Source organism: Phalacrocorax carbo, chromosome Z (genome assembly GCF_963921805.1).
Source record: "Phalacrocorax carbo chromosome Z, bPhaCar2.1, whole genome shotgun sequence".
NCBI classification, from domain to species: Eukaryota; Metazoa; Chordata; class Aves; order Suliformes; family Phalacrocoracidae; genus Phalacrocorax; species Phalacrocorax carbo.
Window position 1 is genome coordinate 1551951 of NC_087548.1, and position 25641 is coordinate 1577591.

Consider the following 25641-nt stretch of genomic DNA (forward strand, 5'->3'; position numbering starts at 1 on the left):
CGAAACGGGAGGACGGTGGCGGAGTTACTCCAGCTTGCACCCTGCCGATAGTGAACCCTGAGCGGGAGGTGACGCGGCTCTCGTTTCGCAGCTGGACACCTGGCTGTGCTGAGAAGCCCCCGTCTCTCTGAACACCGCGTGCCGGCCGCCGCGGGGGCCGCAGCGGGGCGATGCTCGGCGGGTCCGGGCTCTCCCGCCACGACCCTGCCCTACGTTCCCACCTCTTTCCTGACCGAGGTGCCTCACCCTGCGCGTGTTCCCTCGTGTCTCCTCGAGCAGAGGCGGAGTGTCCCCAAGCGTCCCTCGTCCCCGAAAGCGCCTGCAGCGAAAGGGAAAGGGAGCAAAGCCGTGGCTGTAAAAGCAGCCGTGGCCCGGCCGCTCAGTGCAACGGAGACCGTGGCTTCGGCCAGCGGCCACGGTCACGTCCTTCTGGCTTCCAAGGTTAATTTAGTAGAAGCAACAGCTTTAAAATAAATAAAAGGCTTAAAAATGGAGGAAAGAGGAGGAGGTGGTGGCTCCTCGGGTTGAAGCATCTCCTTGGAAGCTGCATCTGTAGGAGCCCTTGGGGAAGACGGAGCCCTTGGGGAAGACGGACGATGTCCTGCTTGGGAAGGGGGCTTGGGGCCCAGCTCCCTCCCCTGCCGGCGGCTTCACCTCTGGCCGTGGCATTTACTTCGCTCTTCGTTTGTCAGATAGACGCGAGTGGGCTCGGGGTGAAGGAGCCGGGTCCGGCGGTGGGAGCTGGGCTGCACCGAGGAGCGGGATTGCAACCGCTGGCACCGCACGTCATTTTGAATGTAGATAATGAGAGAGTTCTTGTGGAGAAGATATTACAACCGGAATAAAGAGCGGGAGAAGTCAAACATCATCTCAGTTGTGTTAAAAGAGAAGAGAGGAACTGAAAGATTAGTTGATTTTGTTGAGGAATCAGCAGGTAAAATCTCCCCGAGCCTCAGTTTTAATGGCAAGAGCCTCCTTCTTTTATCTTAATTTAAGGTTCCCCTCGTAGACTGGAGACGCCGTCTATCTGCGCTCGCTGTGGTGTGTATTTACACGGCTCTGACCTTGCTGGCCAGACAGATAAGGAAATGTATGACTCAGTTGTACATCCTAAGGAAACACCTGCTTGGTTCCAAAAATCAAGAAAAGAGAAATACTACTGGGATGCCACCTGGAGTTCTTCCACAGCTTTATTCTGATTTCCATGGGCAAAGCCTTGATAATTTCGCTGGGAGGTGAGGAAGCACTGCTTGTGCCTTTTGTGCAGACTTTGCAGACTTCCTACCTCAAGTGAAAAAACCCAACCGCATGAGTTTCCCTTCAAACATCCAACTGAAGTGGGACTTTTCCAAAACAAATACAACGTCCCCGACTTTCCCTATGCCACCTGCCGTATCAGGAAATCAGCCAGGCCGTCGTCGCTGCTGCCAGCGTGTTTGGGGACGTTTCTCCACGCTGGACCTGTTGGGTGCCTTGGAGCTTCCCGGGGTTTGGTGGTGGGTTGTGGATCGTCACCCACTGGTGACGTGCCGGAGCGCTCCGGCTGCCAAACGGCACCGGGGCAGCGATGCCGTGCCTGCCTGGGGCCGGGGGACCCCGCTCTGGGGGGCTTTGAGGATGAGCGACATGGGGTGAAGCCTCCTCGGGACAGAACTGACCTTCCTGGAGATCGGCATCCAAGGACAGGGGGGTGAAACGGGGGTGGAAGCTTGGAGGCAGCTCTCTGGGGCGCCACTAACATCTTGCGTCAGGTGCAAGGGAGCGAGGTAGGAGCTGGATTACGGCGGATAACGGGAACTGAGGCTGTAATTTTATCATATTTTAGTGTAATTCGGTGACTTCTGAGGTCTGAGCCCGCAGAGGCGAGGCTAGAGCTGCGTAATGCGGCGCGCTTGCGGTGGGGTACTCGGCTTTCCCCCGCCTCGCAGCAGCCTCTACGTTTTCCTTAAGTAACGTGTCCGACGGCGCAGCGGCCGCCCCTCCCCGGGCGCTGCCGGGGTCCCGCGGCCATGGGGCCGTCGCGCTCGCCGCGCTATCGGGGTCACAAGATCCCCTTCACCCGGTGGCCCCGGGGGAAGCAGCCGGGCTAGCATCCCTCCTCGCCCTTCTGGCCAGGCACGCAAACCATCCTGCATCATGATTTTGGGTTTTTCCATATTAAAATTAGAACTTTACTAAAGTCCACGCAGCTTTTTTTTTTTTCTCCAGTTGTAACAAAGCTCTGCTTTTTGCTTTAAAGTAAATAAATGAATTTGGAAATGCAGCTTTAGCACATAGCAAATGAAGTCAAACCAAGGAAATGATAAATCTACTGTACGCCGGTGAGGTGATCGGTTAAAAGACCGTCCGTCTGTTGCAAACCGCACCTGAAATCGCTCACCGCATCTGAAGGACTAAGAAGTCATTTTGCAGACGGAATGCCGTGTGGCTGTTTTAAAATAGATTAAAAGGCGCAGAAAACGCAGATTATAACGCCTTAATTTTTTGTTTTTAATGGATCGCATGGGATATCTTCAACATGAAAAAGCATTTTGAAAGGGATGGTCCGATACTTGCATTTTAATTAGGCCTTGGCCGTACGGTATATTGAAAGGTGAAACCTTAACTGCAAAATTGACACGCTTCTCAACGTTTAACTGGATGTAAAAAAAGAATCCAGTACTGAAGAGTTGTGGCCCATTCTTAGCAGCTGGTAACAGAGGTGTGGGACTAGTGGGGGGTTTTTTGTTTAGCTTGAGCAGAGACTCCCTCTTCAGAGTACTGCAGGTAGTGCAGAAGTCACTTCGTCTTCATGGACTGAAGGTTTTGGCCAACAAATCCAGACGATTTCTAAGTGCCTGCAGAAAGGGCAAACGGAGACACAGTAGATACCCAGCGGTGTTTTTAAGGCAGTTCCTTTAGAACTGCTCCTTAGGCCGAGTGGCGTTTGTCCCTCTACCGCAGTTAGGACGGTGCTGGCGCCCGAGGAGCAGACCCCGCTCCCGGGGAGCTTCGTTTGTTCTCTGCGATGAAACGTGCCCTGCATGCTTAAGCCGGATGTCTTTTTTTCCCCCCTCTAAACTCGACACACATATTTCATTTAAACTTTCCATCGATCTGTTTGCGTATACCGAGCGTCAGTACTGGAAGGCTCCCGGTAGAACAAAAGCAACACCAGTGGTGTGCGGTTTCGGCAGCGGCGACCCCGCAGCTGGGTTTGCTGCTGCAGCCCTGGCCGCTGCCCCGGGGAGCTGGTCCTGCCCGCGCCCCGCCGAGCCCCGCACCTCGGCCTCCCTCCTACTCCCTGGGGCAGGGGTCGCTGAGATAATGCATTAGTTTCAGTAAATAAATGCAAAGATAAATGGCGATTGCATGTCCGGCCGTCAATCATTTTCTCGATATAGCTATGTCACGTGTAATTCGTTTTCCACTTTGGAATTAAGCCGAGTTTCACAAGTGTAAAACTCGGCACTTAATTTTTCTGTTTGAACTTGAGGATGATGGTTCGGAAAAGGCGTTTAAAGATTTAAAAGAAAAATCTCTATGCGGTAATTCGATTTTGTAGCTATAAATATTATCTGTAGATCGTATTCAGTACGAGCAGTGCAGCGCCTTCAGATCTCTGATTAGCACAGTTCAGCGTTTAAGATATAAGCATTTAAATCCTATCTTGTATCAGGCCTTTCCAACGTGGTTTTAGGAAAGGATGGCTTCTGGGGCTGGGGATTTATGTATTTGATCTCATTTGCTTTACGTTTTTCTTCCATTTCAGAACGGATTGGCCATGGGGTCGGGGTGGGGAGAGCGATGCAGCGCGCGGCGGGGAGAGCGGGACGTTAATGACGAACTTATCTGTGGAAGTTTAAGATACTCCGTCAAGATTGATACGCTTGCACTCTGCCTGGAGTACATTTGTTAACAGGGTCTCTGTGTTTTATCAAAGGAACATTAATTTTTTGCGCTGAAGTATTTTTTCGCCTTTACACTGAAGCAGTAAATGAGCAAAAAAAATCAGCGCAGCGAAAATATAGAAAAAAAAAATTGCATAAAGAGCTCCAATAACTATTAACGTTGTTAAATGCATAGCAAAGCTCCCCTGACAGCTTCTTGGCACAAAACCTAGGAGGCCTACAATGGCTGGTTGTTTTTTTTATTGTTATTTTATTTTCAATGGCATACAGCGCCTTTCGACAGGCCAAACAAGCGGTTAAAGTCAGCGCCCGAGCTGAGGGGACACCGCAGCGGCCCCCGGCGCGGTTTTAGACCCATAAACGCGTGTTGCATGTTGCCTCCCAAAGCCCCAGCCCCACGGACACCTCCAGGAGAGCGGGACGGGCTGTCCTGCCCTGCTCGCCCTCCCCAGCCAGCTTCTGCAGGGCCGTGGTCACCCACTCTCCTGCTGGAAATCCCTGGGAAGACCCCAAGGGTTCCCTTCTCTCAGTGCTGGGAGGGCTCCTCGCAGCCGGGCCGATGCTCTGCGATGTTACAAGCTCACGTTTGCTGGCGCGGCGGGTTTAATGCGTGCGGATTTAATCTCCGGCTTTGCAAAGGCGCGCGCAGGTGCTCGGGGTGGCTCCCGGGGGTCCGCAGCTGGCCGCGGGGACAGGAGCCCTCCCGGACCCAGAGCCCACCCACAGTATTTAAGGGCGTGGATGGCTCAGCACCGCGAGTTTTGCCGATGCCGTCCTCACTACGCCGGAGATAAGAAAAGGCTTACAGGCTCCCTTATTTGCTGCTTTTCTAGCAAATGATAAATACTTGAATATTTTAGCTGCCCAAAAGACCCGCTCCATTGGTAGCCTTCGTGCGTTGCCGCGTCGCCCGGTACCGCAGCGAGACCCCCAAGCGTGTCCCCCCGCTGCGGAGCAAGAGGGGCTTCCCTAACTTGGGGATTTTGAGCTCGACTTGCATCTTAGAGGCGATTTGACTGCATTTCCAGATGAGAACATCTTTTCCCTGCCAAACGCAAGCCAGAAAGCGACCGGGCAAAGTTAAATCGCTTGGTCTGAGGCCAGTGTGGCGGAGGCAGGCCTCCCCGGCGTGGCGGGCGCTGGGCCGGGCCTAGGACCGGGCCTGGGCCGGGCCTAGGGGCAGGTCCGGAGCCGCAGCCCTCCCTGGTTGGCATTGCCACCTGGTGGAGCACAAAGGATATTGGTTTTTCAGCAAACTCGCCTTTAATTTTGGCTCTTTTATTGCAACCACACTTTGGCAATAGTGTGCGAGAGTCCTTAACCAAAAAGATCCTCTCGTTTGCTCTGCAACACCTCATTTCTCCGCTCACAGTTCATTTATGATTCTGATGAGAGTGTTTTTTCAGGAAACACACATTTCACTTTTTGACCTAGGAGCATCTGTTAGAATTTTTTTTAATACTACTTTGGCATTCTGGAAGTGTTAATGTCTTTCATATCTGTTTAATGCTATTTAGGGATATTTATGATCACCTCTTGGTTACTTGGGGTAAAGTGTGTTGCAATTTTTTTCAAACAGACAGGAAAGCATTCATATGAGGAAACAGATTGCTTTAAACATGTGCTTCCTGTGACAGTAAAAAGAACAAATTAGATTTAACACTGTGTAATGAATGCATAAATGTGTACGTTTAAGCTTTTAAAAGCCTTACATTTGGTTCTGGCCTAAACAAAAAATCAAGAGTCACCTATCAGGGCGCCACAAAGTAGATTTAAATACGTACAGCCAAGCCTGTTCGTATTTACAGAGTGATTTTGCTGCAGTTTTCCGTTCCAGTCTAGACTTTTTCCCCTTCAGTTGGGTGAATTTGGTCTTTGGGTGCTCTTCCCTGATCCTAAAAGCGTTCTGTGTCAGTGAACCACAAAAGAAGGGAGTGATCGTATCACCGTATTGATTAAAGTTGAAGAATAGTTCATCGGTTTGGTAACGAAGCAATGGCACTGCGTGCGATCCCACCCAGCAGGTGCAGCTGCTCTCGCAAGGACCCGTGCCAGCCCCCAGGGTCCCCCTGGGGTCCCGTCCCTGCGGGAAGGCTATGCCACACAGCCCCGCACCCGGGCAGGACCTCCTTGGGATGCCAGGGCAGGATCTCCTTGGGATGGTGGAGTAGGACATCCTTGGGATGCTGGGGCAGGACCTCCCTGGGACACCCGGGCAGGATCTCCTTGGGATGGTGGGGCAGGACATCCCTGGGACACCCGGGCAGGATCTCCTTGGGATGCCAGGGCAGGATCTCCTTGGGATGGTGGAGTAGGACATCCTTGGGATGCTGGGGCAGGACCTCCCTGGGACACCCGGGCAGGATCTCCTTGGGATGGTGGGGCAGGACATCCCTGGGACACCCGGGCAGGATCTCCTTGGGATGCCAGGGCAGGATCTCCTTGGGATGGTGGAGTAGGACATCCTTGGGATGCTGGGGCAGGACCTCCCTGGGACACCCGGGCAGGATCTCCTTGGGATGGTGGGGCAGGACATCCCTGGGACACCCGGGCAGGATCTCCTTGGGATGCCAGGGCAGGATCTCCTTGGGATGGTGGAGTAGGACATCCTTGGGATGCTGGGGCAGGACCTCCCTGGGACACCCGGGCAGGATCTCCTTGGGATGCCGGGCCAGGATCTGCTTGGAATGGTGGGGCAGGACCTCCCTGGGACACCCGGGCAGGATCTTGGGATGCTGGGGCAGGATTTCCCTGGGACACCCAGGCAGGACCTCCTTGGGATGCTGGGGCGGGACCTTCCTGGGACACCCGAGAAGGATCTCCTTGGGATGCTGGGGCAGGATCTCCTTGGGACACCCGGGCAGGACCTCCTTGGGACACCCATCTCTCACCCGGCACCCCAGGGGCTCCGAGCAGAGCTCCTGGGGCTGCACCGCGAGGGGCCGCGGGCACGCTGCCGCCGGCGTGGCGTGTCCCCGGGGGCCAGACCAGGCGGTGGGAGCGGGAGCCACCGATGCCAACATCCTGTTCTGGCGCTGGCCTGCAGCAGAGCCGATGACTTTTATTTTTCAGTAGGAAAAAAATAAAAAGGAAATAGTGAGAGTTCACTGGCCCAGGAAGCAGCCTGGAAGTACTTACTGTGCTTTCCTCTGTGCTCGACCTGTGCCTCATTTTTTGGCTCTGCTGGCCGCTCCAGAGCCACGTACAGGGCTCAGAATATCACTGAGCTCTCCCTGGAAATGGGACTGAAAGGAAATTCTGGCACATAAAACATACGCCTTAACAGATACCTTCAAAATGCAAACAATGGTGTAACATAGACTTAATTATTCTCCTTTACTTACCTACTAGGGGGTTTGAAACTATTTGGAATCATAGCTGTAGCAATTCTCCCAGAAATACTCTAAACGTCTGCTTCTTGTTTGCATCCTTGTTTTGCTTTGAAGGTGCATCTGGAAAAGAACTAAAGGCAGTTTCTGTCCGCCTTCCCCCAATTAGTTCCCTCACACCTCTTTTTTCCCATCTTTCCAGAAGACTTCTTAAACATAAAACCTCCTCAGGTGAAAAGAGAGTGTGGGTTTTTGTGTCACTGACCGTCACAGCGCTGCCGAGTGCCGAGCGAGGGTGCGGGGGTATCGGCTGCTGTTAAAATAGGCTCGGCTTCGGCGCACCCGCACCCGCAAACGGAGCAAAATGCCGGAAGGATGACCGGTTTGTGCCGAGCCTGAATTTTTTTGCAGGCTGTGGGAGCTGGGTCTAGAATACAGTTTGTTTGATAATTAGTGCACATCTCCTAAGACTTTCAGGGATTCGCGTTTAACCTTTCTGCCACCACGTTCTGACATAAAATTAACGCACCTTTTATCATTCTCTGGTATTTAAGTAAATATTTTTGAACCATCTCCGTGCAACAGGTTTCCGAAGATTTAAAGTATGCCGCAGGTTTCCAAAAAACTTCTTTTTTTCTTATATTTTAAATGTTCTGTTTGTGCAAAATTTTGAGAATCACCATAAGGGCTTCTTTGCATTTTTAATTTAGTAACTAACATATGAATAAATTTGCATATTAATTAGTTGCAGATTAAATCATGCATACATAATTGCCTCCTTACTGTGTTTAATGTTTGTCAAAATCTCCAGCCTGGTTTGATGGATGTCGTATGAAAGATTACAATTTGATGTACCCTTGGAAGTATTTACACCAATAATGCAGGATTCTTAATAGCAGAATTCTCTAGTTATATACAGTTTCTAATAAACATGTAAGATAGGTGCATGTCCCTTTTGACTAGATTTTTTTCCTTGCACCAAGTCATTTACTATTCATAATCATTAATGCATCTCCTAATTATACAGCATATGTCTGTTAACCACTTCATTGCCAGTCTCGGGGCTGCAGCGCCTGGTGTTTTAGTACGACTTGTATTATTTGAGAGACTATTCCTCAACTGCTTTGCCTCTGACACGAGCCATCCCTTCGGGTTTTCCCCGCGTGTGATATTTGGAGGAAGAGTTTAAAATGCGAGGTGCGTTTTGTGGTTTATTACTGAGGTTGAAGAAACGAGCTGCACTTAATTCATGGCTGAAGGCTTCCCTGCTATGGCTACTGCAGTAAATAACCAAGGACGTTCCAAGTGCAAAAATAATACCTACCAAAATTATCAGTAACGGAGCGCCCAGCCTCACCTAAGGGACGCGGGGGGCGGGCGGGGGGGGTCGGGTTCGTGGCTGCCGCGCCCCGGCGCTGCGGCGGCCGGCTGGGCTCGCCGGGAGCCGCTCGGAGGGACGGCGCCCTGGCGCGGGGCCGTCTCGTGGCGGTTGTCGGGTCGCACCGACACGGGGATGGCACCTGGACGCGGCTGGCGGCCTCCGGGTACGCCTCGGCCGTCGGGACGCGGGGTCCTCAGGCGCGAGCTCACCAAATTCAGCGGGCTTTTGGAAGCGTATAAATGTAGCGGGTTTGTGTTTGCCTCTGGGGATTTTTCTGAACTTTTAGTGATGCTCTGATCACGCTTGCGGGCTTTGTCCACGCCTATGAGGGCCTGAAACTGCTATTTTTAATGAAATCTAGATTTTTAGGTAATTACTGAATTTTTGGAGCTGAGGCTGTAGAAAAAAGTAAAACACAGAAAGAGCAGGAAATGCTGCAGGACTCCTGATAAAATCCCAAGAGTTGGCTACACTGAATTTATCAGCAAGCAGTTGATTTCCTCCTTAATCTGGCCATGCCTTAAGTCCGTTTCAAGCAAAAGCAGTTTTCGAGGACTTCCAAACACCCGTATTTCGTTCTAGAAGTTGGCACTAACATGTGTTAGGCATTTCAGTGTGAATCTGAGCAGTCGATGGGAATACGGCACGCTGTTAGGAAGCAGCACCGGGGAAGCCGGACCGTGCTCCCCGAGCTTGCTGCCTACCCGAGAGGGAGTTTTCTGGCAAGTGGCTTCACCTCTGGGTGCCTCGGCTCCCCCCTTTCTTTCCTTTGGCTGTCTTTGTTCGTCCAGGCTGTAAGCCCGTCAGGTCAGGCTCCGGCTCAGCAAGGTGCCTGCGCAGCGCAGGATGACAGAGGCTTCTAGGAAGGGCTGTGGTATAAAAAGAGGTATTTTAATATAGCATCTGGATTTGTATAATTGAAAATGTGCTTTTGGAGTATTAATGAGGATGGCTGGAAGGAAAAGTTCATGGGAAAGTGTCAGCGTGTCGTTTCGGTGAGAGGTTTCTTCTGTAATATCTATGTGTTTACAGTTGGTTTGCTGTGTATTTTAAGTGCACGCGTTTTGTATCTAAATAAATAATATGCATATTTGATATAATATAAAATACACAGCAAAACCACTGCACGTCCCTAATTACTCACCAAATGCCATACTTTGTTTCAGAAGACCCGGCAGCCGGGCATCTTCGGTCCAACCAGTCAGGTTGCAGGATATATTTTAGCACATCATTCACTGTGAAAAGCCCAATGAAATCAAAGGTACAAAACCCCTTTTCTCCTGAAGGATTTGACATAGCGAAATATAAAATGTCATGGAACTAGTGCCCAAAGACCTCACAGACTTACTCTCTAATCACAGAAGAACATAAACTGCTTAATACTTAGCACTAATTATCCTCCGCACTGTGCAATTCGGTATTAAACCACAAAAGAATGGTCAAATACCATTAAGGGACGACTCTACAAAAGCAAGAAAATAGTAAGGCTGGGCCAAATTCAGCAAACTCAGCCCTGCCGTTCGCAGATGCCGCGCGCAGCGACGTCTCCGGCCCCGGTTCAGTCCCGATGCAGGCCGCGCGCCCCGCATCAGACGCGGACACGCCGTTTCAGGAGCCCCTTCATTAGCGCGACTTGCGCCCCTCTTTAGAGAGTGGTCAGAGCCTTTGCTGCGTTTGACCGTCAGCCCCCGCCGTGGCCGTCGTGGAGGCGGCGCCCGCGGGGCGCAGGGGTCCGTCTCCGCGTTGGCGGCGTGCGGGAGAGGAGCGCGGTGCTCTCGTGGCACCCGGGTGCCCAGTCGAGAGAACTCTCGGCTGCTTTTTACGTTACTATCGCATCTCATCCAGTTTTACTCTCCGAAGGGTTAAAATTCACTCTGAAAGCTAAATTCTTCATCTTTAATGGGAAAATTGACAAATGTTGCAAAGAGCATCCTTTGTTTGAAGATCTCCAAGGAAAGAGAGATACCTGACAGTTTTCCTCCTCCGGGCGATATTCCTGGAGAACTACAGACAAAACGATTTTATGCAAAGACAAGGGAAAAAAGACCATAAGAAGCAAAAATGCTAACGTTGGTTACAGCCCAGTCCGGCACAGCGGGCAGAGAGCCGAGTCTTGGGAAAGATCTGATGCTTCTCATGCTGCTGCTTCAGTAACCTCCTGCAAACCTTGCAGCCTGCCCCCGGTCCCAGGCTGGGTTTAGCTCCTCTTCCCACGTTCCAGAACGAGGTTTATGCATTAAGTTCAGACCCTGATTTCTTGGAAAGTGAGCAGGACTTTGGAAATTTTGCAACGTGCTCAGGGTTTAAAGGCCAGCTCAGCATAAGCTGCATAAGGGAAGAGGAATGATGTGGTTTGGTAGAGGAGGAGAGGTAAGCATGAGTAACGAGACACAAATAAAACAAAAAAGCTCTGGCAGAGTATCAGGTGAGGCTCCCTGTGGCAGGACGCAGATTTTTGACTCCGGAATAACCCCCCGTATTTCTTAACGTAGAGATAAAACTGATAAAATACCAAGACGCGTGCTGTGTGCCAGAGGCCCCTCCGGTGCTGCAGCTCAGCTGAGCTGCTCTTGCACATCCAGAGCTGGGACAGCAGACATCTTTCAGGTGTTGTAAACCCCTTTTAATTCCATCTTCACTTCTCGGGTTAACCCGAGCGCTACCCCAGACAGAAACACAGCCCCGGCAGTCGGGGATGCGGAGGGAACGGCGCTTTGCTTGCGCCGTTGGGAAGCCCAAGCCCCGATTTTCCCTCTGGCGTGGGGAGGCTCTCTGGGCAGGGGCTGGGATCAGCAAGCAGCATTTTGCGTCCACTAAATACCCATTATTCTGGATTCTTTTCCTTGTTTGAGCAGTATCCTCAAGGAAAGCCTTGCACAGAGCCTTCCCTTCTTCCTCTGAGCAGCGTCCCGGTTTCACGGTCTCCACCTCGACCAGACCTCTCACCGTGCCCTTTCCATCTCTGCTCTCCCTGCAGAACGGGGTTCAAATTTACCTGCGCCCTCCCTAATGTTTTGAGGTCTTCAGGACCAGCCGCTTCATCTTTCTCCGTATTACCCAGCAGCCAAAGCAAACCGTACTGCTGGGTGCGGAGGGTGATGCGCGCGGGTGGGCGACGCAAAAGGATTTTACCTCCTTTTCTGATTTTTTCCAAAAACGCACCATCTCAACCCCTACTTTTATCTGCCTATTTGAGGTTGGGGGTTATTTTCAGGTACAGGTGATTCCCAAGTACGAAGTTAATCATCAGAGCAAGTTGCACAGCGTGAACGTGACCTCCTCATCCCCGGGAGCTCGGAGCCGCCGTGGCAGCCTAGCCTCCTCCCAAACGCCTCGTGCATCGCGGCGTGGCCCCGACACCCGCGACCGGGACCAAGGTTAAAACGTGTTTCACGTCTTCCCTTGCCGCCGGGGCCGAGGGCCCGAGCCGTTCCCCTGGGACCCCCGTGCCGGAGGAGCGCGTTCGGGGAGCCCCAGCCTCTGATCCCCTTGGCACCGTTGACTCGCTGTAACCGCAGCACCGGCGCGGTGCCCGTGGCTTCACCGAGCTTCGCTTTCTCCGTCTATACAAAGGGAAACGGTGACAGAATAATATTTAACTGCTAGATAGAGGGGCTGCGAGGCCTAACTATGTAACAGCTGAAAAGTCTTCCATATGGCAATGTGCAATAAATGAGGAGCAGCGCTCCTCTCCCGCTCCCTCCTCAGATTCTTGCGGCAGAGTGGGAACGCATCCGAGTTTGCAGGATCCCACATCTATGTTCAGTCCTGCAGATCGTTTAGCAGAGAGGAGGGTAGTGAGAAATGCTTTTGAGTGCTTTGATCGGCTCTGCTAAGGCTTTACTATGTAGACAAATTGCTGCGCGTGACTGAAAAAAAGGCCACGTTTTGGTTCTTAGCGTTAGCCGTGTGCCCGTTTGCGTGGTGTCCACAGCTTTTTCTTACCTTTCCCCCACTTTTTTCCCTTTTTTTCACGAATTGTTGTAAAAAATAATTGTGCAAGAGCATAACAGATATAAATTCTTTCTGAACTTCTGGTGCAAGTAGGTCTTTTATCATTTTATAAAGCACTGAACCCACGTGGGAGAATATATATTATTACTAATTAAAATCATTATATTACAGTGTGGCATTTTTTTTTTTCCTAAAGGCTGAACATAAGATCAGGTCCTTGATTGCCTTATGCTTCAAAAAACGTTTCTATATTTCGTGATGGCAGCTAAATGCTAATGGAGAACAACTTGTGGAAGCCTCTCAGGAAAGCAATAGAGCACTAACTACAGCCCCGATCGCTCTAGCTTGTACTCCAACTGCAAAAGCAAAGATAATCCCGTGTAATCTGGAATCACTTGTTTATTGTGCGGTGTGTACCATCGGTGAACTGCTCGGCACGGTATGAAATATTAAAAATCTCACTGGGTTGGTTTATTTTACCAAAAACTTCCCCAATGGACTCTAAACTGTGGTACAACGTCCGTAGTCTCATATTGAGACCAATGACGCTGAAACTGCCAAATGCAGGAACCTCCCACCACTTAACCCTGCGTGCCTTGGCGGCGTAGGGGAAATGTCAGAAATGAACCTTAAACCCATTTTCCTGCTCGTTTCCATAGTGAATCCCGAATCGAAGCCCATGGGATGTTCAGGCCCGTAGTCTCGGCCACCGGAATTCCTGACTTGGGGCTGGTAACCCCGACGCCACCTCGCAGTCGTCGTAGGGTCTGTTTACGTTGCCAGAGCAATGTGGAGAAGGTGCCGTAGGATTGCTAACCTCGAAGGTTCGGATACCATGAGTCAGCCGCCCTCCCCTCCATCAAAAAGGAGATAACGAGATTTTAAAAATAGTAAAGATTGGGATGGTTTTATTAGCCTTTGGGGTTTTCTGCCTCAGAGTTCCCATTTCCCAGCTCTCCTCCGCTCAGTCTTCAAAACACGAAGGCTGAGATCATCCTGCAATCGATGACTGCAGCAGCTCTGACTTTCCAGAAAAGAAAGCCCACCAAATACTCCGAAAGTCAAGATAAAATGGTAAAAATTGGCAATAGTGCCTTTGTGCAAGAAGAAAGCCTGGCCTGTGCGGTTGAAGTTTCTCTCTTGGCTTTTCACGAGCAGCGTAGTCAAAAATAAACCTAGTGGCAAATGGATATTTTAGATAGGCGGCTTTGGTTAAAATAGATTAACTGTAAAGTATGTTTCTATGCTCTTTTTTTGTTTTGTTTGTGTAAGATAAGTTTTATTGAAGGGGACGGGTAAGGCGGGGTGCCCGGTGCCGCCCCACCTGCCCCCGCTGCCCGGCCCAGCTCCGGGGGTCCCGGCCAGCTCGTACTGCGGCTGAGGGGATGTGCTCAGCCTGATCACGCGCAAGAATTGGCTTATCTGGAAAGCAAACATTGGGTGCTGGTTTGGTTTCCCGTAGCTAGTTTTGATCTAGGGTTTTATTACGTTATTAACTTAACGTGCTATCTAGTAAATACAGTCTGTAAAGCATTTGAGGTAAAAGGAGAGGTGGTTTGGTATTTCAGAGATTAAACTTGGCGGATGCTTGCAGAGATGTTCTGTGGTGTATTCTGGCAATCTCACGCCAACTCTTTTGCCATATTCCTGGCTTCCAGCCTCTGTCACAGCACCCACTTTGGCCAGTTAGTCTGTGTTTGGCAGTGCAAGAACAGGAGCACGTGCAATTACGTCACCGAATCAGTCACTGCTGGAAGGGCCGTTGGCGTAAAACCTGCCCTGGACATCGCGGCCGTGCCTGCCCGACGTGTTCAATACATACAAACGTACAAGAATTGGGTGGATTCAGTCCTGACACCCACGAGTCACATCTGACCGACCATTTTAATTCAGAAAAAAACATGTGAATTTATTTTTATTGCGATTACTGGCAAATTTAGCAAGGTCCAGGTACCGCCACGATGACCTGACTCGTGCACCGAGCGTTACTGTGGGCAAGGACTGTCGTACCGGCCTGGCCGGGGATGCTCTCCGGGTTAGCCCTGAGCCCAGCTCTGCGGTCCAGGCTCTCTGCTGGAATAACCAACCATCAGGGCCGCTCCATGAGCTGCACCCGGATAAAACATCTGGTGGAGAGGTTGTCCCCTTAATGAGAAAGAGAGGAGCTAGTTCAGCGCTGAGAAAAAGGCTTGCTTCCTCCTGGCAGACAAGCCCGGAGGGAAGGCGTAGGATTACTGGGTTGATGAGGATTGCCATCAGTAGGTAGTCCATTATATGAAAGCAGATGCATCCACATTTGGCTGGTTGAAAGTAGCTTTTTAGAGACTGTGACTTTTAGGATCTGATTTATTCATATAGCATCTGTATAATTAGGTATTTATACTGCATTCAGTCTATGGTGCACAAGTATCTTAATATGAACCTCTTCCTGGGGAGAGAGGAGAGAATATTAATGTACAAAACATAGGAAAATAAGCGTTACCTCTAGTTGCGATAGTTACAAAAGACACGATTATAAATTACGTCATCTGGAGTTCAGCAGGTTGATCTCTAACTCAGTTCAGAGGGTTGGGATCCTCCAGAACCCAGACCAGAAGGTGGCCACGGCTACCAAAAACGTGCCCCATCTTCACCTCTTGTGTAAGGTAAATATGCTGCAACTTGTTTATCCAGCACCTAAACGAGCTTTCTGAGGTTCGCTGTGTGTCCCTGCCGGTTGGCGGCCGTGCCCGGCTGAGCTCCGCTGCCGCTGGTACTGAGCGGGGGATTTAGAGAGACCTTTAGCTCAGCTCTGGCATATCCTAAGATAGGCCTGGCTTTGGGGGGCGGAGCTGGGGTTTGCTTCTCTTTTTGTTTTCCTTAAATAGCAGAGAAGCTGTTTGGAAAAGGCTGGTGGGGTGTGAGGTGGGGCACGTCTTCATGGGACCTCTGAGTGGAGGTTCTGGTCACTCCGCTGGGGCACCACCGCTGGGTAAAATTCTTCACATCTGGGCATTCGGAGCCACTTCTCCACCCACAGCGGGTACGTTTTAATAACTACACTCAAGGATTTGTGTAAGAAGGATGAGATTATCCAAGTGACCCAGACTTAGAGGAATTCTGGTTATTTTAGTCGTCTTACTTGATATTGTACCATTATCCGTTCCAGTTTGTGGCTGCATGCTCGTCATCCAGCAGATAGCTTCCCTTCCTTTGCTCCTCTGCTGAGGACCTCAGCTACAGTAGCGTCAGGAACATGACAGCTCCCTCTTCCTTCCAGCATCCTTTTGCTAGGACCTTCTGGAAGGTCTTCTTCCAGACACGGAGCATGCCAGTGGTGGAGCCATCTGGTGCAGCACCCCTGGCTGAGGGAGGAGGGTGCTCCGCAGCTCACTGGATGAGGCCCTTTCCGAATCCTCCATCTTGAAACTTCCAAACCTATCTTGAAAATCCTGCTAGAAAAGCAGGGACCCATTCCCTTCTCTCCTTCTGGACCACGAGAGATGGCCTCCTGCGGGAGCTGCAGAACCCACCTTTCTGTCCTTCTTCTTCTCCTTCTTCTCCATCTCCTTCTCCTCCTTCTTCTCCATCTCCTTCTCCTTCTCCATCTCTTTCTCCTCCTTCTCCTTCTCCTTCTCCTTCTCCTTCTCCTTCTCCTTCTCCTTCTCCTTCTTCTTCTCCTTCTCCTTCTCCTTCTCCTTCTCCTTCTCCTTCTCCTTCTCCTTCTCCTTCTCCTTCTCCTTCTCCTTCTCCTTCTCCTTCTCCTTCTCCTTCTCCTTCTCCTTCTTCTCCTTCTCCTTCTCCTTCTCCTTCTTCTTCTCCTTCTCCTTCTCCTTCTCCTTCTCCTTCTCCTTCTCCTTCTCCTTCTCCTTCTCCTTCTCCTTCTCCTTCTCCTTCTCCTTCTCCTTCTTCTCCTTCTCCTTCTCCTTCTTTCTCCTTCTCCTTCTCCTTCTCCTTCTCCTTCTCCTTCTCCTTCTCCTTCTCCTTCTTCTTCTCCTTCTCCTTCTCCTTCTCCTTCTCCTTCTCCTTCTCCTTCTCCTTCTCCTTCTCCTTCTCCTTCTTCTCCTTCTCCTTCTCCTTCTTTCTCCTTCTCCTTCTCCTTCTCCTTCTTTCTCCTTCTCCTTCTCCTTCTCCTTCTCCTTCTCCTTCTTTCTCCTTCTTCTCCTTCTCCTTCTTCTCCTTCTCCTTCTCCTCTCCTTCTTCTCCTTCTCCTTCTCCTTCTCCTTCTTTCTCCTTCTCCTCCTTCTCCTTCTCCTTCTCCTTCTCCTTCTCCTTCTCCTTCTCCTTCTCCTTCTCCTTCTTTCTCCTTCTCCTTCTTCTCCTTCTCCTTCTCCTTCTCCTTCTCCTTCTCCTTCTCCTTCTCCTTCTCCTTCTCCTTCTCCTTTTAACTTCTCCTTCTCCTTTTCCTTCTTCTCCGTCTTCTCCTCCTTCTACTCCTCCTTCTTCTTCTCCCTCATCATCATCATCTTCTTGGATTTCTCGAGTGTTTTCTCACCCTCCTCTGGAATTTGCTGCTGGGGTCTGACGCAAGAGAAGCGAGGAGAGAACGGAAGCGAGTATATCTATACCGAAGCATCAAAATTGTATCACAGCAGTCACCGCGCTGATGATTTCTAGGCAGCCCCGCCTGGTTTCTCTGCCTGGTCACCACTTGGCCGTACCTCGGCTGGTCTGGGGTGACCGGCGGTGCAAGGGGAAAATGGAACAGGAGGGCGGTAAAAGAAATTGCTAACTTAGATAACGCCAAGGTAACTGGATTCTGACAACGTGGCCCCGACCATGGCGCCCTACGTTTGCCGTGCCATGCTCCCCAGGCGACACAGCGACCTGAATTTGTCCCTCCTTGTGTCGCCTGTGGGGAATGTATTTATACCGTAAGCGTGTATGAGTTGCGCCTGATCAGCCTTGTTCTGTTGTGACCTCGAAGGCTCTGAAAGGACGATGCCTCGCATAGAAAGTGCTGAAATAGTGCATTATCAGAGCATTTTACGCATCTGTTAGGTTGTATGTGTTTTAAAGTCCCCTGCCCTTTGGTGGCGTTCCCTCTGGGTAGGGAACAGCATCATTTTTACCAAAACAAAGGTTTAAATACTCATCTTTGACCCAAACAAGCACGTTTTGGGCGACAGAGACGACCGGCTGGTTAGAGGGGGTCGCAGGGAGGCTGCTCCTCGTCGCCGGAGGAGGCCGGCGCGGTGCCCGGTGGCGACGCGGGGCGGTGGGACGCGCTGTCCCCACGTCACTCTTCCCCGCCCGCGCCTCGGCGTCTCCACGCTGCCAACCCCTCGTTAAGGCGAAGGAGCTAATTGCAGCGTTGCCGGCACCACTCTGTGGCAAGGGCTGGAAGATGTCGGCGCTGCCTGACGCCCGCCGGCGGGTGGGTGTGCGGTGGGGGGCTGAGGGGGTGGGAAGATGCTCGGCAGCGCAGATGCAGGCGCGGGGGTCTGCGGGGGGTCCCGCACAGCTGCACCTGCAGCGTCCCCCTGCACCCTCGCACCGGCGTGTCCGGAGCTGAATCCCGGCGGCAAATCCTCGCCTGCGTCGGTGCCGAGCGCTGCCGGGGAGCTTGGCTCTCCAGCAACCCGCATTAACGACAAAACCCGGCGCAGAACGACTGCTTTTGCCTGGTTCAGCGAAAATCCCCAACGTCGCTATGTCGCGGCCAGATGCAAATTCGCGGAGCGCTGCGTTTGGAGATTAAAACACCAACAAAGATTTAATTTTTTAAAAAGGCTGCTTCTCGTCAGATAACTCCCCTTAATGTTTTTAGCAGTTTGCTTTTAATCAGCTCGGGCCGTGCCGGCGGGTCAGCGGCGGACGCGCGCCCCCGAAAGCCGCGGGTTCCCGCGAGCAGGGCTGTGCCGGGGGGCTGCCGGGGCGGCGGGGTGCCGGAGGGGTGGGCGGGTGGCAGGGGACTAACCCAGCCTTGCCCCGCGTCGTGGCAAAGCCCCGCGCACCCTCGGTGTCTCTCCGCTGGTATTCCTGGCTGTTATTAATATAAATTTTAAGTAAGATATACATTTTTGGTTCTGAAAAAGAGAAAAGGAAGAATATCCGGGACAGTCACAAGTTGCCGAGCGAGGCAGGAAAATATATCAAAGTTATCTCAATGTATGCGTTGAACACAAATACGATATGGGAAAGTAATTAATTTTCATTGTCATGTGTTGAGAATTACGTTCTAGTGACGGGCTTGCTCCCCGCAAAGCGCATTAACTTCTGATCGCGTTGCGGACGGTCTATTTGTAGTGAAATTTTCCCATTCAGGAGAGGGAAAGCGCTGATGTGACGGGGTCCAGATTCAGCTGGACCGTTCCCCACTCCGAGGTTGCAAAAAAAGCAAGCTGAAGTCGTCTGCAGTCATTTTCGTGACGCATTGGCCACGATGCAAGGGTTGCTTTTCGGAGTCGCGGGTCTCTCCCTGTTCCCATGATCTATAGACACCGACACGTGAAATTTTTAGAATTATCTAGCGCCGGTCAGAAAAAGCTTAATCCGCTGGAGTTAGGGGGTTGTTTCCGTGGCAGGAAAGCGATTAAATTCGATGATTCAAAGGTCCACCCAGTCTAATTTTGTGGTGAGGTTTGCACTGAAATGTAACGCTCGTTGTATAACTTTGTGTGGAGCTGTGAAACTACGGCTTTTATGACGAGAGAAAACACCCTGGTTCGCAGTTTGCAAACGCAGGAGGGAAGAACGGGCTTGATTCCTGGGTGCTTATTAAAAACATTAAAAGGGGGGGGGGGGGGGGGGGAGTGTTTAATAAATTGTCAAACCGCTTTGTTATTTTTCGCCTCCGGAGCGTTTGGGTTGACGGTTGGCCTTGCTGATCCTAGAGGTCTTCTCCAACCTTCCTGATCCTCTGATTAATACCTACGTTCGTCGGAAGTTTCGTGGAGTCGCTTTGCCGAACTGGAGACGTTCTGCCGGCGTGGGGCCGGCGCTGGGCCGGGGAGCGCCTTCCCCCCCCCCCCCCCCCCCCCCCCCACCGTGCTGGCGGGGCGTTTTGTCGCGCGGTGACCCCGCCGGCGCTGGGATTTTTGGCCTTGCCTATTACGCGCTGAGGGTGGTTTAAAGGTTACAAATGTGATCTTGTCAGATTGACAACTCACTGTTCTAATGAGGAAAAAATCCTCAAAGCATGAAATTTGAATGAAATGTGTGATTATAATTCAAGTACTGTTTACCCAAACCTCCGGGGACCTCCCGAATAAATGCAGAACAAGTGAGTTAGAGAAACCTCTGCTCGTTCTTTCCTCCCGGTCCGTGTCCCCCCCCCGCCTCGCCCAGGCACACGGACCCTATAGACCCGGGTGGAAAGTATGAAAGAGAACTTTGCCGTCGCCCAAGACGACGGCTCGGGGTTGACATCACCATCTCTTTGTCGTTGATTAATACTGTATGTGGTGCGTTACCACGTCGCGGGGTAAGGAAATAGGTGCTTTGAATTATTAAAGTTGAGCCGGGAGACTGGCTGCATGCTCGGATGGCATTTGCTTCGGCATATGCAAATGATTTAGTTTCATTTGGGATCAATTCCCAGGGGCCCTCCTTTCCTGTGATGCTCTGGATTTGGCAAGCTCCAGTCGGTCCCGACCTGGGGGTGGGGTGGGGTGGGGGCGCATCCATCCGTCCGTCCGTCCGTCCCCCCTAACCCTGACGTTGGCCGGGCCGGCACCTCGCAGGGCGGATGTTTGGGGGGGGGTAGGGGGGGATGTTTGGGGGCATAAAACCCAAAAACCAACCAAACCCCCCCCCCCCAACACGAAGTGGGGGGTGAGGGGGGCGCGCGGGGCTGCGCGGGGCGCGGCAGCTGCGCACAATGCTGGGAGCGCGCCAGCAGCACGGACAGATGGCGGAGTTATTAGATGTGCATCATACGATTCCCTTCCTGCCACTCGCTTTTTAATCAAATTAAAACCAAAAAAAAAAAAAAAAAAAAAAAAAAAAGGAGGAAAAAGACGAGGGAAAAAAAGAAGAGAGGGAGGGGCGGTGGGGGGGGGGGCGGCGCGTTCCCGCTCGCGTCCGCGGGGGCGCGCGGGGCGGTGCGCGGGCGCGGGGCGGCGCGCGGCTGGAGGTGTGGGGGGGGGGGGGGAATGGGGGAAGTGGTGGGGGGGGGGGGGGGGGAAGAGGGGCGCGCAGCCTCCGCCCGCCCCCGCGCGGCGAATGGTCTCGCCCTGCTTTGCATATCGCGCGCGGCCCGGCCCGGCCGCGGGAACATGCGAGCGGAGCGATCGCGGCGGGGACGGGGCCGCCGAGCGCGAGTTTGACAGGAAAGTTGCGGGAGCGGGAGCGGGAGCGGAGGGGGCCGGCGGCGGGACCATGTACTGCGCATACACGATCCCCGGCATGGGCGGCAACTCTTTGATGTACTACTATAATGGGAAAGCGGTAAGCCGTGCGCTGCGAGACCAGGTTTAACTAGGACGGGTTTAGCGGCGGCGGGGAGCGCGCGGCCCCTCGCCGGGCGGGCGCGGGTACCGGCGCTTCCGTCATCGTTTTTCCCGGTATTTTTTGGCGGGTTTTGCGCTGCTTTGGGGTTCGTTTTCTTATTTTCCTGTAGTGGAGAAAGTCCGCCCGAGCTTAAAAGTTTGGGCTTAAGTCGAAAGATCCCAAAGCAAAAAAACCGGGGTGGGGGGGGGGTGGGGGGGGCGGGAGCGGAGCGGGGTCCGTCGTGTGTCGTCCCCCCCCCCCCCCTTCCCGCAGCCCACCCTCAAAAAGTGCTCGCAAAATAACGGAAAACACCCCCCCAAAAAAAAGCCCTGCTCCCGCCCGCGTTGTGGCGACTTGCCCGCGCCGTCTGACTTCGGTCCTGGGGGGTTTTTCCTTCCCTCCCCCCCTCCCCGCCGCCCCCCTTTTCCAACAGAAACGCTTTATTTAAGAAAAAGAAAGGGGAAAAAGGGGGAAAAGGGGGGGGGGGGGGGGGAGAAGGAAAAAAAGGAGGAAAAAAAGGAGAAAAAAAGAAAAAAGGAAAAAAAGGAAAAAAGGAGAAAAAAAAAATAAAAAAAAAGATGGAAAAAAAAGAAGGAAAAAAAAAGAGAAGGAAAAAAGTGTCTGGTATTTTGTGCATAACCCCAGCAGAAGGTTTATACTTGCCATCTGGAGGTTTATTTTTTTTCTCTGGCTGGGTCTCGAGAAGGAAAAGTATTTCAGTATATTTTAAAATATTTGGGGGGGGGGGGAAGGGGGAAGGGCGAGGGAACTGTTGCTGAAGGGAGAGGAGAAGAGAATTTGGGAGCGCTGGGAAGGGAGGGCAGCGCGTGGGGGGAGCAGCCTTCGCAGCCTGCGTTCCTTCAACTTTCCTCCGTTTCATCTGATCCCAGGCAGGGCGGCGCGGTTAGGCCAGAAGGGAACCGGGAGAGTTTAAACCTTAGGCCCGGTTTGGGATGGAGCAAACTAATTATCCTGCCCGGGCTGCGGGCAAATGCGTAGGCATGTGTGCCCGGGCGGCAGCGGGCGTCTGTAATGCCGCCAGCCCGGGTCGCTTCGTGCGGACAGCCGCGCTCGGGAATGAACATCTGTTTGAATAACTGAGATTTTTTTTTTTATTATTTAATTTTTTATTTTTTTTTTTTTTAAATGTGCTTGTTCGCAGAGAGTTGTGGGGCCTCGTCTTTTGTTTTGAATATTTTGCAAACGGGCGTTGCGGTAAGGCAGGGCGCTCCGTTCGGGGGTGGAAACTGAATTCGCACAGGAAAAGCAATTGGGATTTAAAACTATCAAAATTTAAAAAAAAAAAAAGATTTATAAATTTACTGCATGGCTTTTTTTTTTTTACCTTTTTAAAAAATTATTTATTTTTTTTTTTTAATTGCTCATTGCTATTCCAGAGCTTTAAGGCTGCACCCAAAGCCTCCGTGACATTCCCATGCATGGCAGGGCCAGCCGGCCCCAGCAGCTTTAAAAGAAAAAGTTCCCAAACGCTGCCCTTCGTCCCCGCCAAGTACCAAAACCCCGGCGTCGGCAGCCTGTAAACAGGAAGCAGCGATGCACGGCGTCGGGGCTGCGGTAAACAATTTCCAACACTTGGACCAACTTCATTATTCTTTAGATATTTTTATTTCTCCTTGGGGGGGCGGGGGGGTGGGGTGGTTGATAAGCGCCCTGGAAGCTGGGCTTTCCCTTTGGTTTTGGGGTTTTTCCCCCCCCCCCTCTACTCTATTTATGTATTTTTTGCTGGTTTCTGGGGGGTTTTTTTGCTGGTTCTAGAGAGCGGCCGAGGCTGGGAAGGCTGAGGCCGTAATGTCATCCTATCGTACTTCCATAAAACGCAGAACATGACATCCCGGGGCCAATAAACCCCGCTCGGCCGCCAGGCCTTTTCCCCCTTATTCTTTGTGTTTTCCCAAAGGTGGGACTCGTAAAAACCAGGCTGGCCCTGCCGCGTTTCCAGGCACCGGTGGAAGGTGTTGGTGACGAGGCAGCCTGGCCTCGGCGCGTCCCCGCGCCCGGGGAGCACAAAGAGAGAGGCGAGGGTCCCCGCGCTGCCGGGGGGGTGACGGCAGCCCTGGCAGCGCTCCCCGCGCCCCGCCAAACAGCCGCCGGGAGTTGCGGGAGTCGGGGGGTTCTGGGGGGGGGTGGGCTGAGGCCCGCGGGCGTTCGAGGGGGGGAGAAAGTATTCCCCGCGTCCGCTTGACAAACAGATTATTTATTTTTTTGTGCGTGTGTGTGTGTGTGTTTTATAGAGCCGGCATTGTTCTGGCTCCGGTTCCGCATTGTGCAGCTCTTGATGCGGTGCCAGGCATCGTGCGGAGATCGGGGATGCCATGCATTAATTGTTCGCAACGCCTCGTCGCAAGGACCCGCGGCTCTCGGGGCTGCACGGCTCTCGCTGGAGCAGAGCAGGGGCTGCTCTGTCTCGCACAACTTGTGCAGGAGGGACAGAGTTCTGAATTCCTCCCTCTTTTTTTTTTTTTTTCCCTTCCTTTTTCTCTTTTTCTCCTTTTTTTTTTTTTTTTCTCTCCCCAGTGACAAGTCAATTACTTGTTTAAATTCAGTTTGAACTCCCTGAACTGCGAGCAGGCGGCGGAAGCAGGTCTTCCCTGGGAATAAACAAAAGAACGGGGGGGTGGAAAAAAAAGGCAAGATCATTCCAAAGCCCTCTGAATTGAAGTTGCTGTGGGAAGGGGAGGGCAGTTGGCTACGGGAGTCACAAAAATGGCCGGGAAAAAATTACACTGCCATAAACGCAAGATTTGCAGAGCATGTTTTCTGCAACTTGCCCCCCCCCTCCCCGCGCTCGCAGGGCATTTTAGGAGAGCTTGCTCCGTGGGAGGGCACTTTTTGCCTTTAACTATTTACTGGTGGCCGTCGGTAAGGAACCTTTTCCTTCCCATCTCTTGCAGTAAAGGGTATTTGTCCTAGAAAACCTTAAAAGAGCAGCAAAACTGCCGGTGTCAAATAATAAAGCGGAAAGATCAGGCAGTGCTTGGCGATTACGTTCCTGGTATACTAAATAAACGTCGGGCTCTCGATTCACTTTTTCCCCCCCAAAAAAAATATTATTTAAAAAAACCCCCAAGGCGTTTTAGCGAAGGAGTGAGGAGTGTGCGCTATTATCCGTGATTAACTAGATTAACGCTTTGATTCCGTGGGAAGCAACGGAACAACAAGGGCCGTTTTTTCCCCCGCGCCTCGCCTCTTGCTCCCCGAGACGCTCGCGGTGTTTTGGGAGGCGCCCGTTACCTGAAGGGGGGGGCGGGTGCAGGGTTACTGCCTGAATCTGATTTTTCGGCGTCGCTTGTTTTCAGTTGCATCTGGCTGGGGTTTTAATAAAGTATTATTTGGTCGTAGGCAAGACGTCGAAACGCGTGGAACTGTAAAGAAGGAATTATTGCAAGTGAAAATGAAAGGCAAAAGTGGCAAAATTTTCTTTTAATGGTATCTTAAGATCCCATCGGCGGCTCCCGCCACGCGCATGTGTTAAATCATATAGGGAAACCTATAATTATTGTAATTGCTCTTTTTGCTTTATCCTAACAAGCTTCAACCCATCTCTCAAACTAGTTGTTTTGAAATAGTTATTTGTCAAGTCATCAAATCACAACAAGTAAATGCTAATGAGTTTTTCCTGTTTACATTCCGTCTGCTATTCTTATTATAAAGCTTTTCAACCCCATAAAGTTCCTAGATGAAGATGAATGCTCCGTGGTATCGTTCCTGCTAATAGGCCAGGCCAAAGAGTGCAATAATTCCATGTACCGCGCTTAATAATGACAAGTGAGGAGTTGTGAATGGCACGAGGCTGGCGTCGCCCTGGGAGCGGCGCGGGGAAAGTTTTCTTTCCGAGCACGAGGAGGAGGAAACCTCGGCATGGAAACGAGAGACCCTCGCGCTCGCACCCTTGTGCCTGAACCGGCAGTAATTCAGCGCGACGCGGACGGTTCATCTTTGTTTAAAGGGACGCCGGCGCTCCGTTCGCTGGGAGCACTGGGAGCGCCGACGCGCAGATCGTAAAACCCGTATTTATTAGCAAAAGTTACAAGGTGCTTGAAACTATTTCCGAAGCGTAGGGAGAGATTTTTTTGTGTGTGTGTTGTGTTTTTTGTGTTTTTTTTTTGTGATGGAGTAACGCTAAATTTACAGCGCCTTCATCAAATTGCGGCCACGTACGGGGAGCTGAGGCTTCGTGATTTGAAATCCATATGTGTACGTGCGTACGTACGCACGCACGCAGCAGTGCCTGCTGCTCTCGGGCTGGAGGGTGGAAGCCAGGATATCTAGAGGGCTTTTCCAGTGTTTGTGGGGCTTATGGAAGGGCTGTATGTTGATAATAAATTAATATAAGCTTGTAGGCTCCCTACTGATAACGAGAAAACAGGATTTTGTAAATCATGACTGTACGCCTAAACCGATACATACATATATATATAGTTCCGTACATACAGACACATTCTGACACAGTCGGTGGGTGCGTGTGGGACGTTCTGGAGGAAGGGAAGGGAGCTGCACCGATTTCTTCAGAAGCTTTGAGCCCGCAGACATCACCCTGGCACCGTTCCTAAGGGCCGCGATACCTCGCCATTCAATGAAAATTCACCCTCGGCAGGTCTGATGGCTTTCTCCCCGTTGCGCCGCGTGGGAATACGCGCGGCCTCGTATTTGCAAA

The 25641-nt window shown here is 51.7% G+C and overlaps 1 protein-coding gene across 18 annotated transcripts in view; it reads left to right on the plus strand.

Moving 5' to 3' along the window:
* The window catches only part of TCF4 (transcription factor 4), a 243956-nt gene that overhangs the window by 150228 nt on the left and 68087 nt on the right, over window positions 1–25641 (plus strand). For 2 of the 18 annotated variants that reach the window (XM_064438960.1, XM_064438959.1), the window contains exon 1: window positions 20685–20924. The exons of 14 other annotated variants lie outside the window; for them this stretch is intronic. In XM_064438960.1, the coding sequence (XP_064295030.1) occupies window positions 20700–20924 (225 nt within the window). In that variant the 5' untranslated portion in view covers window positions 20685–20699. Of the gene's footprint in view, window positions 1–20684; window positions 20925–25641 lie in introns of those variants that run through there. 2 more of the 18 variants (XM_064438957.1, XM_064438958.1) reach the window with 1 other exon arrangement.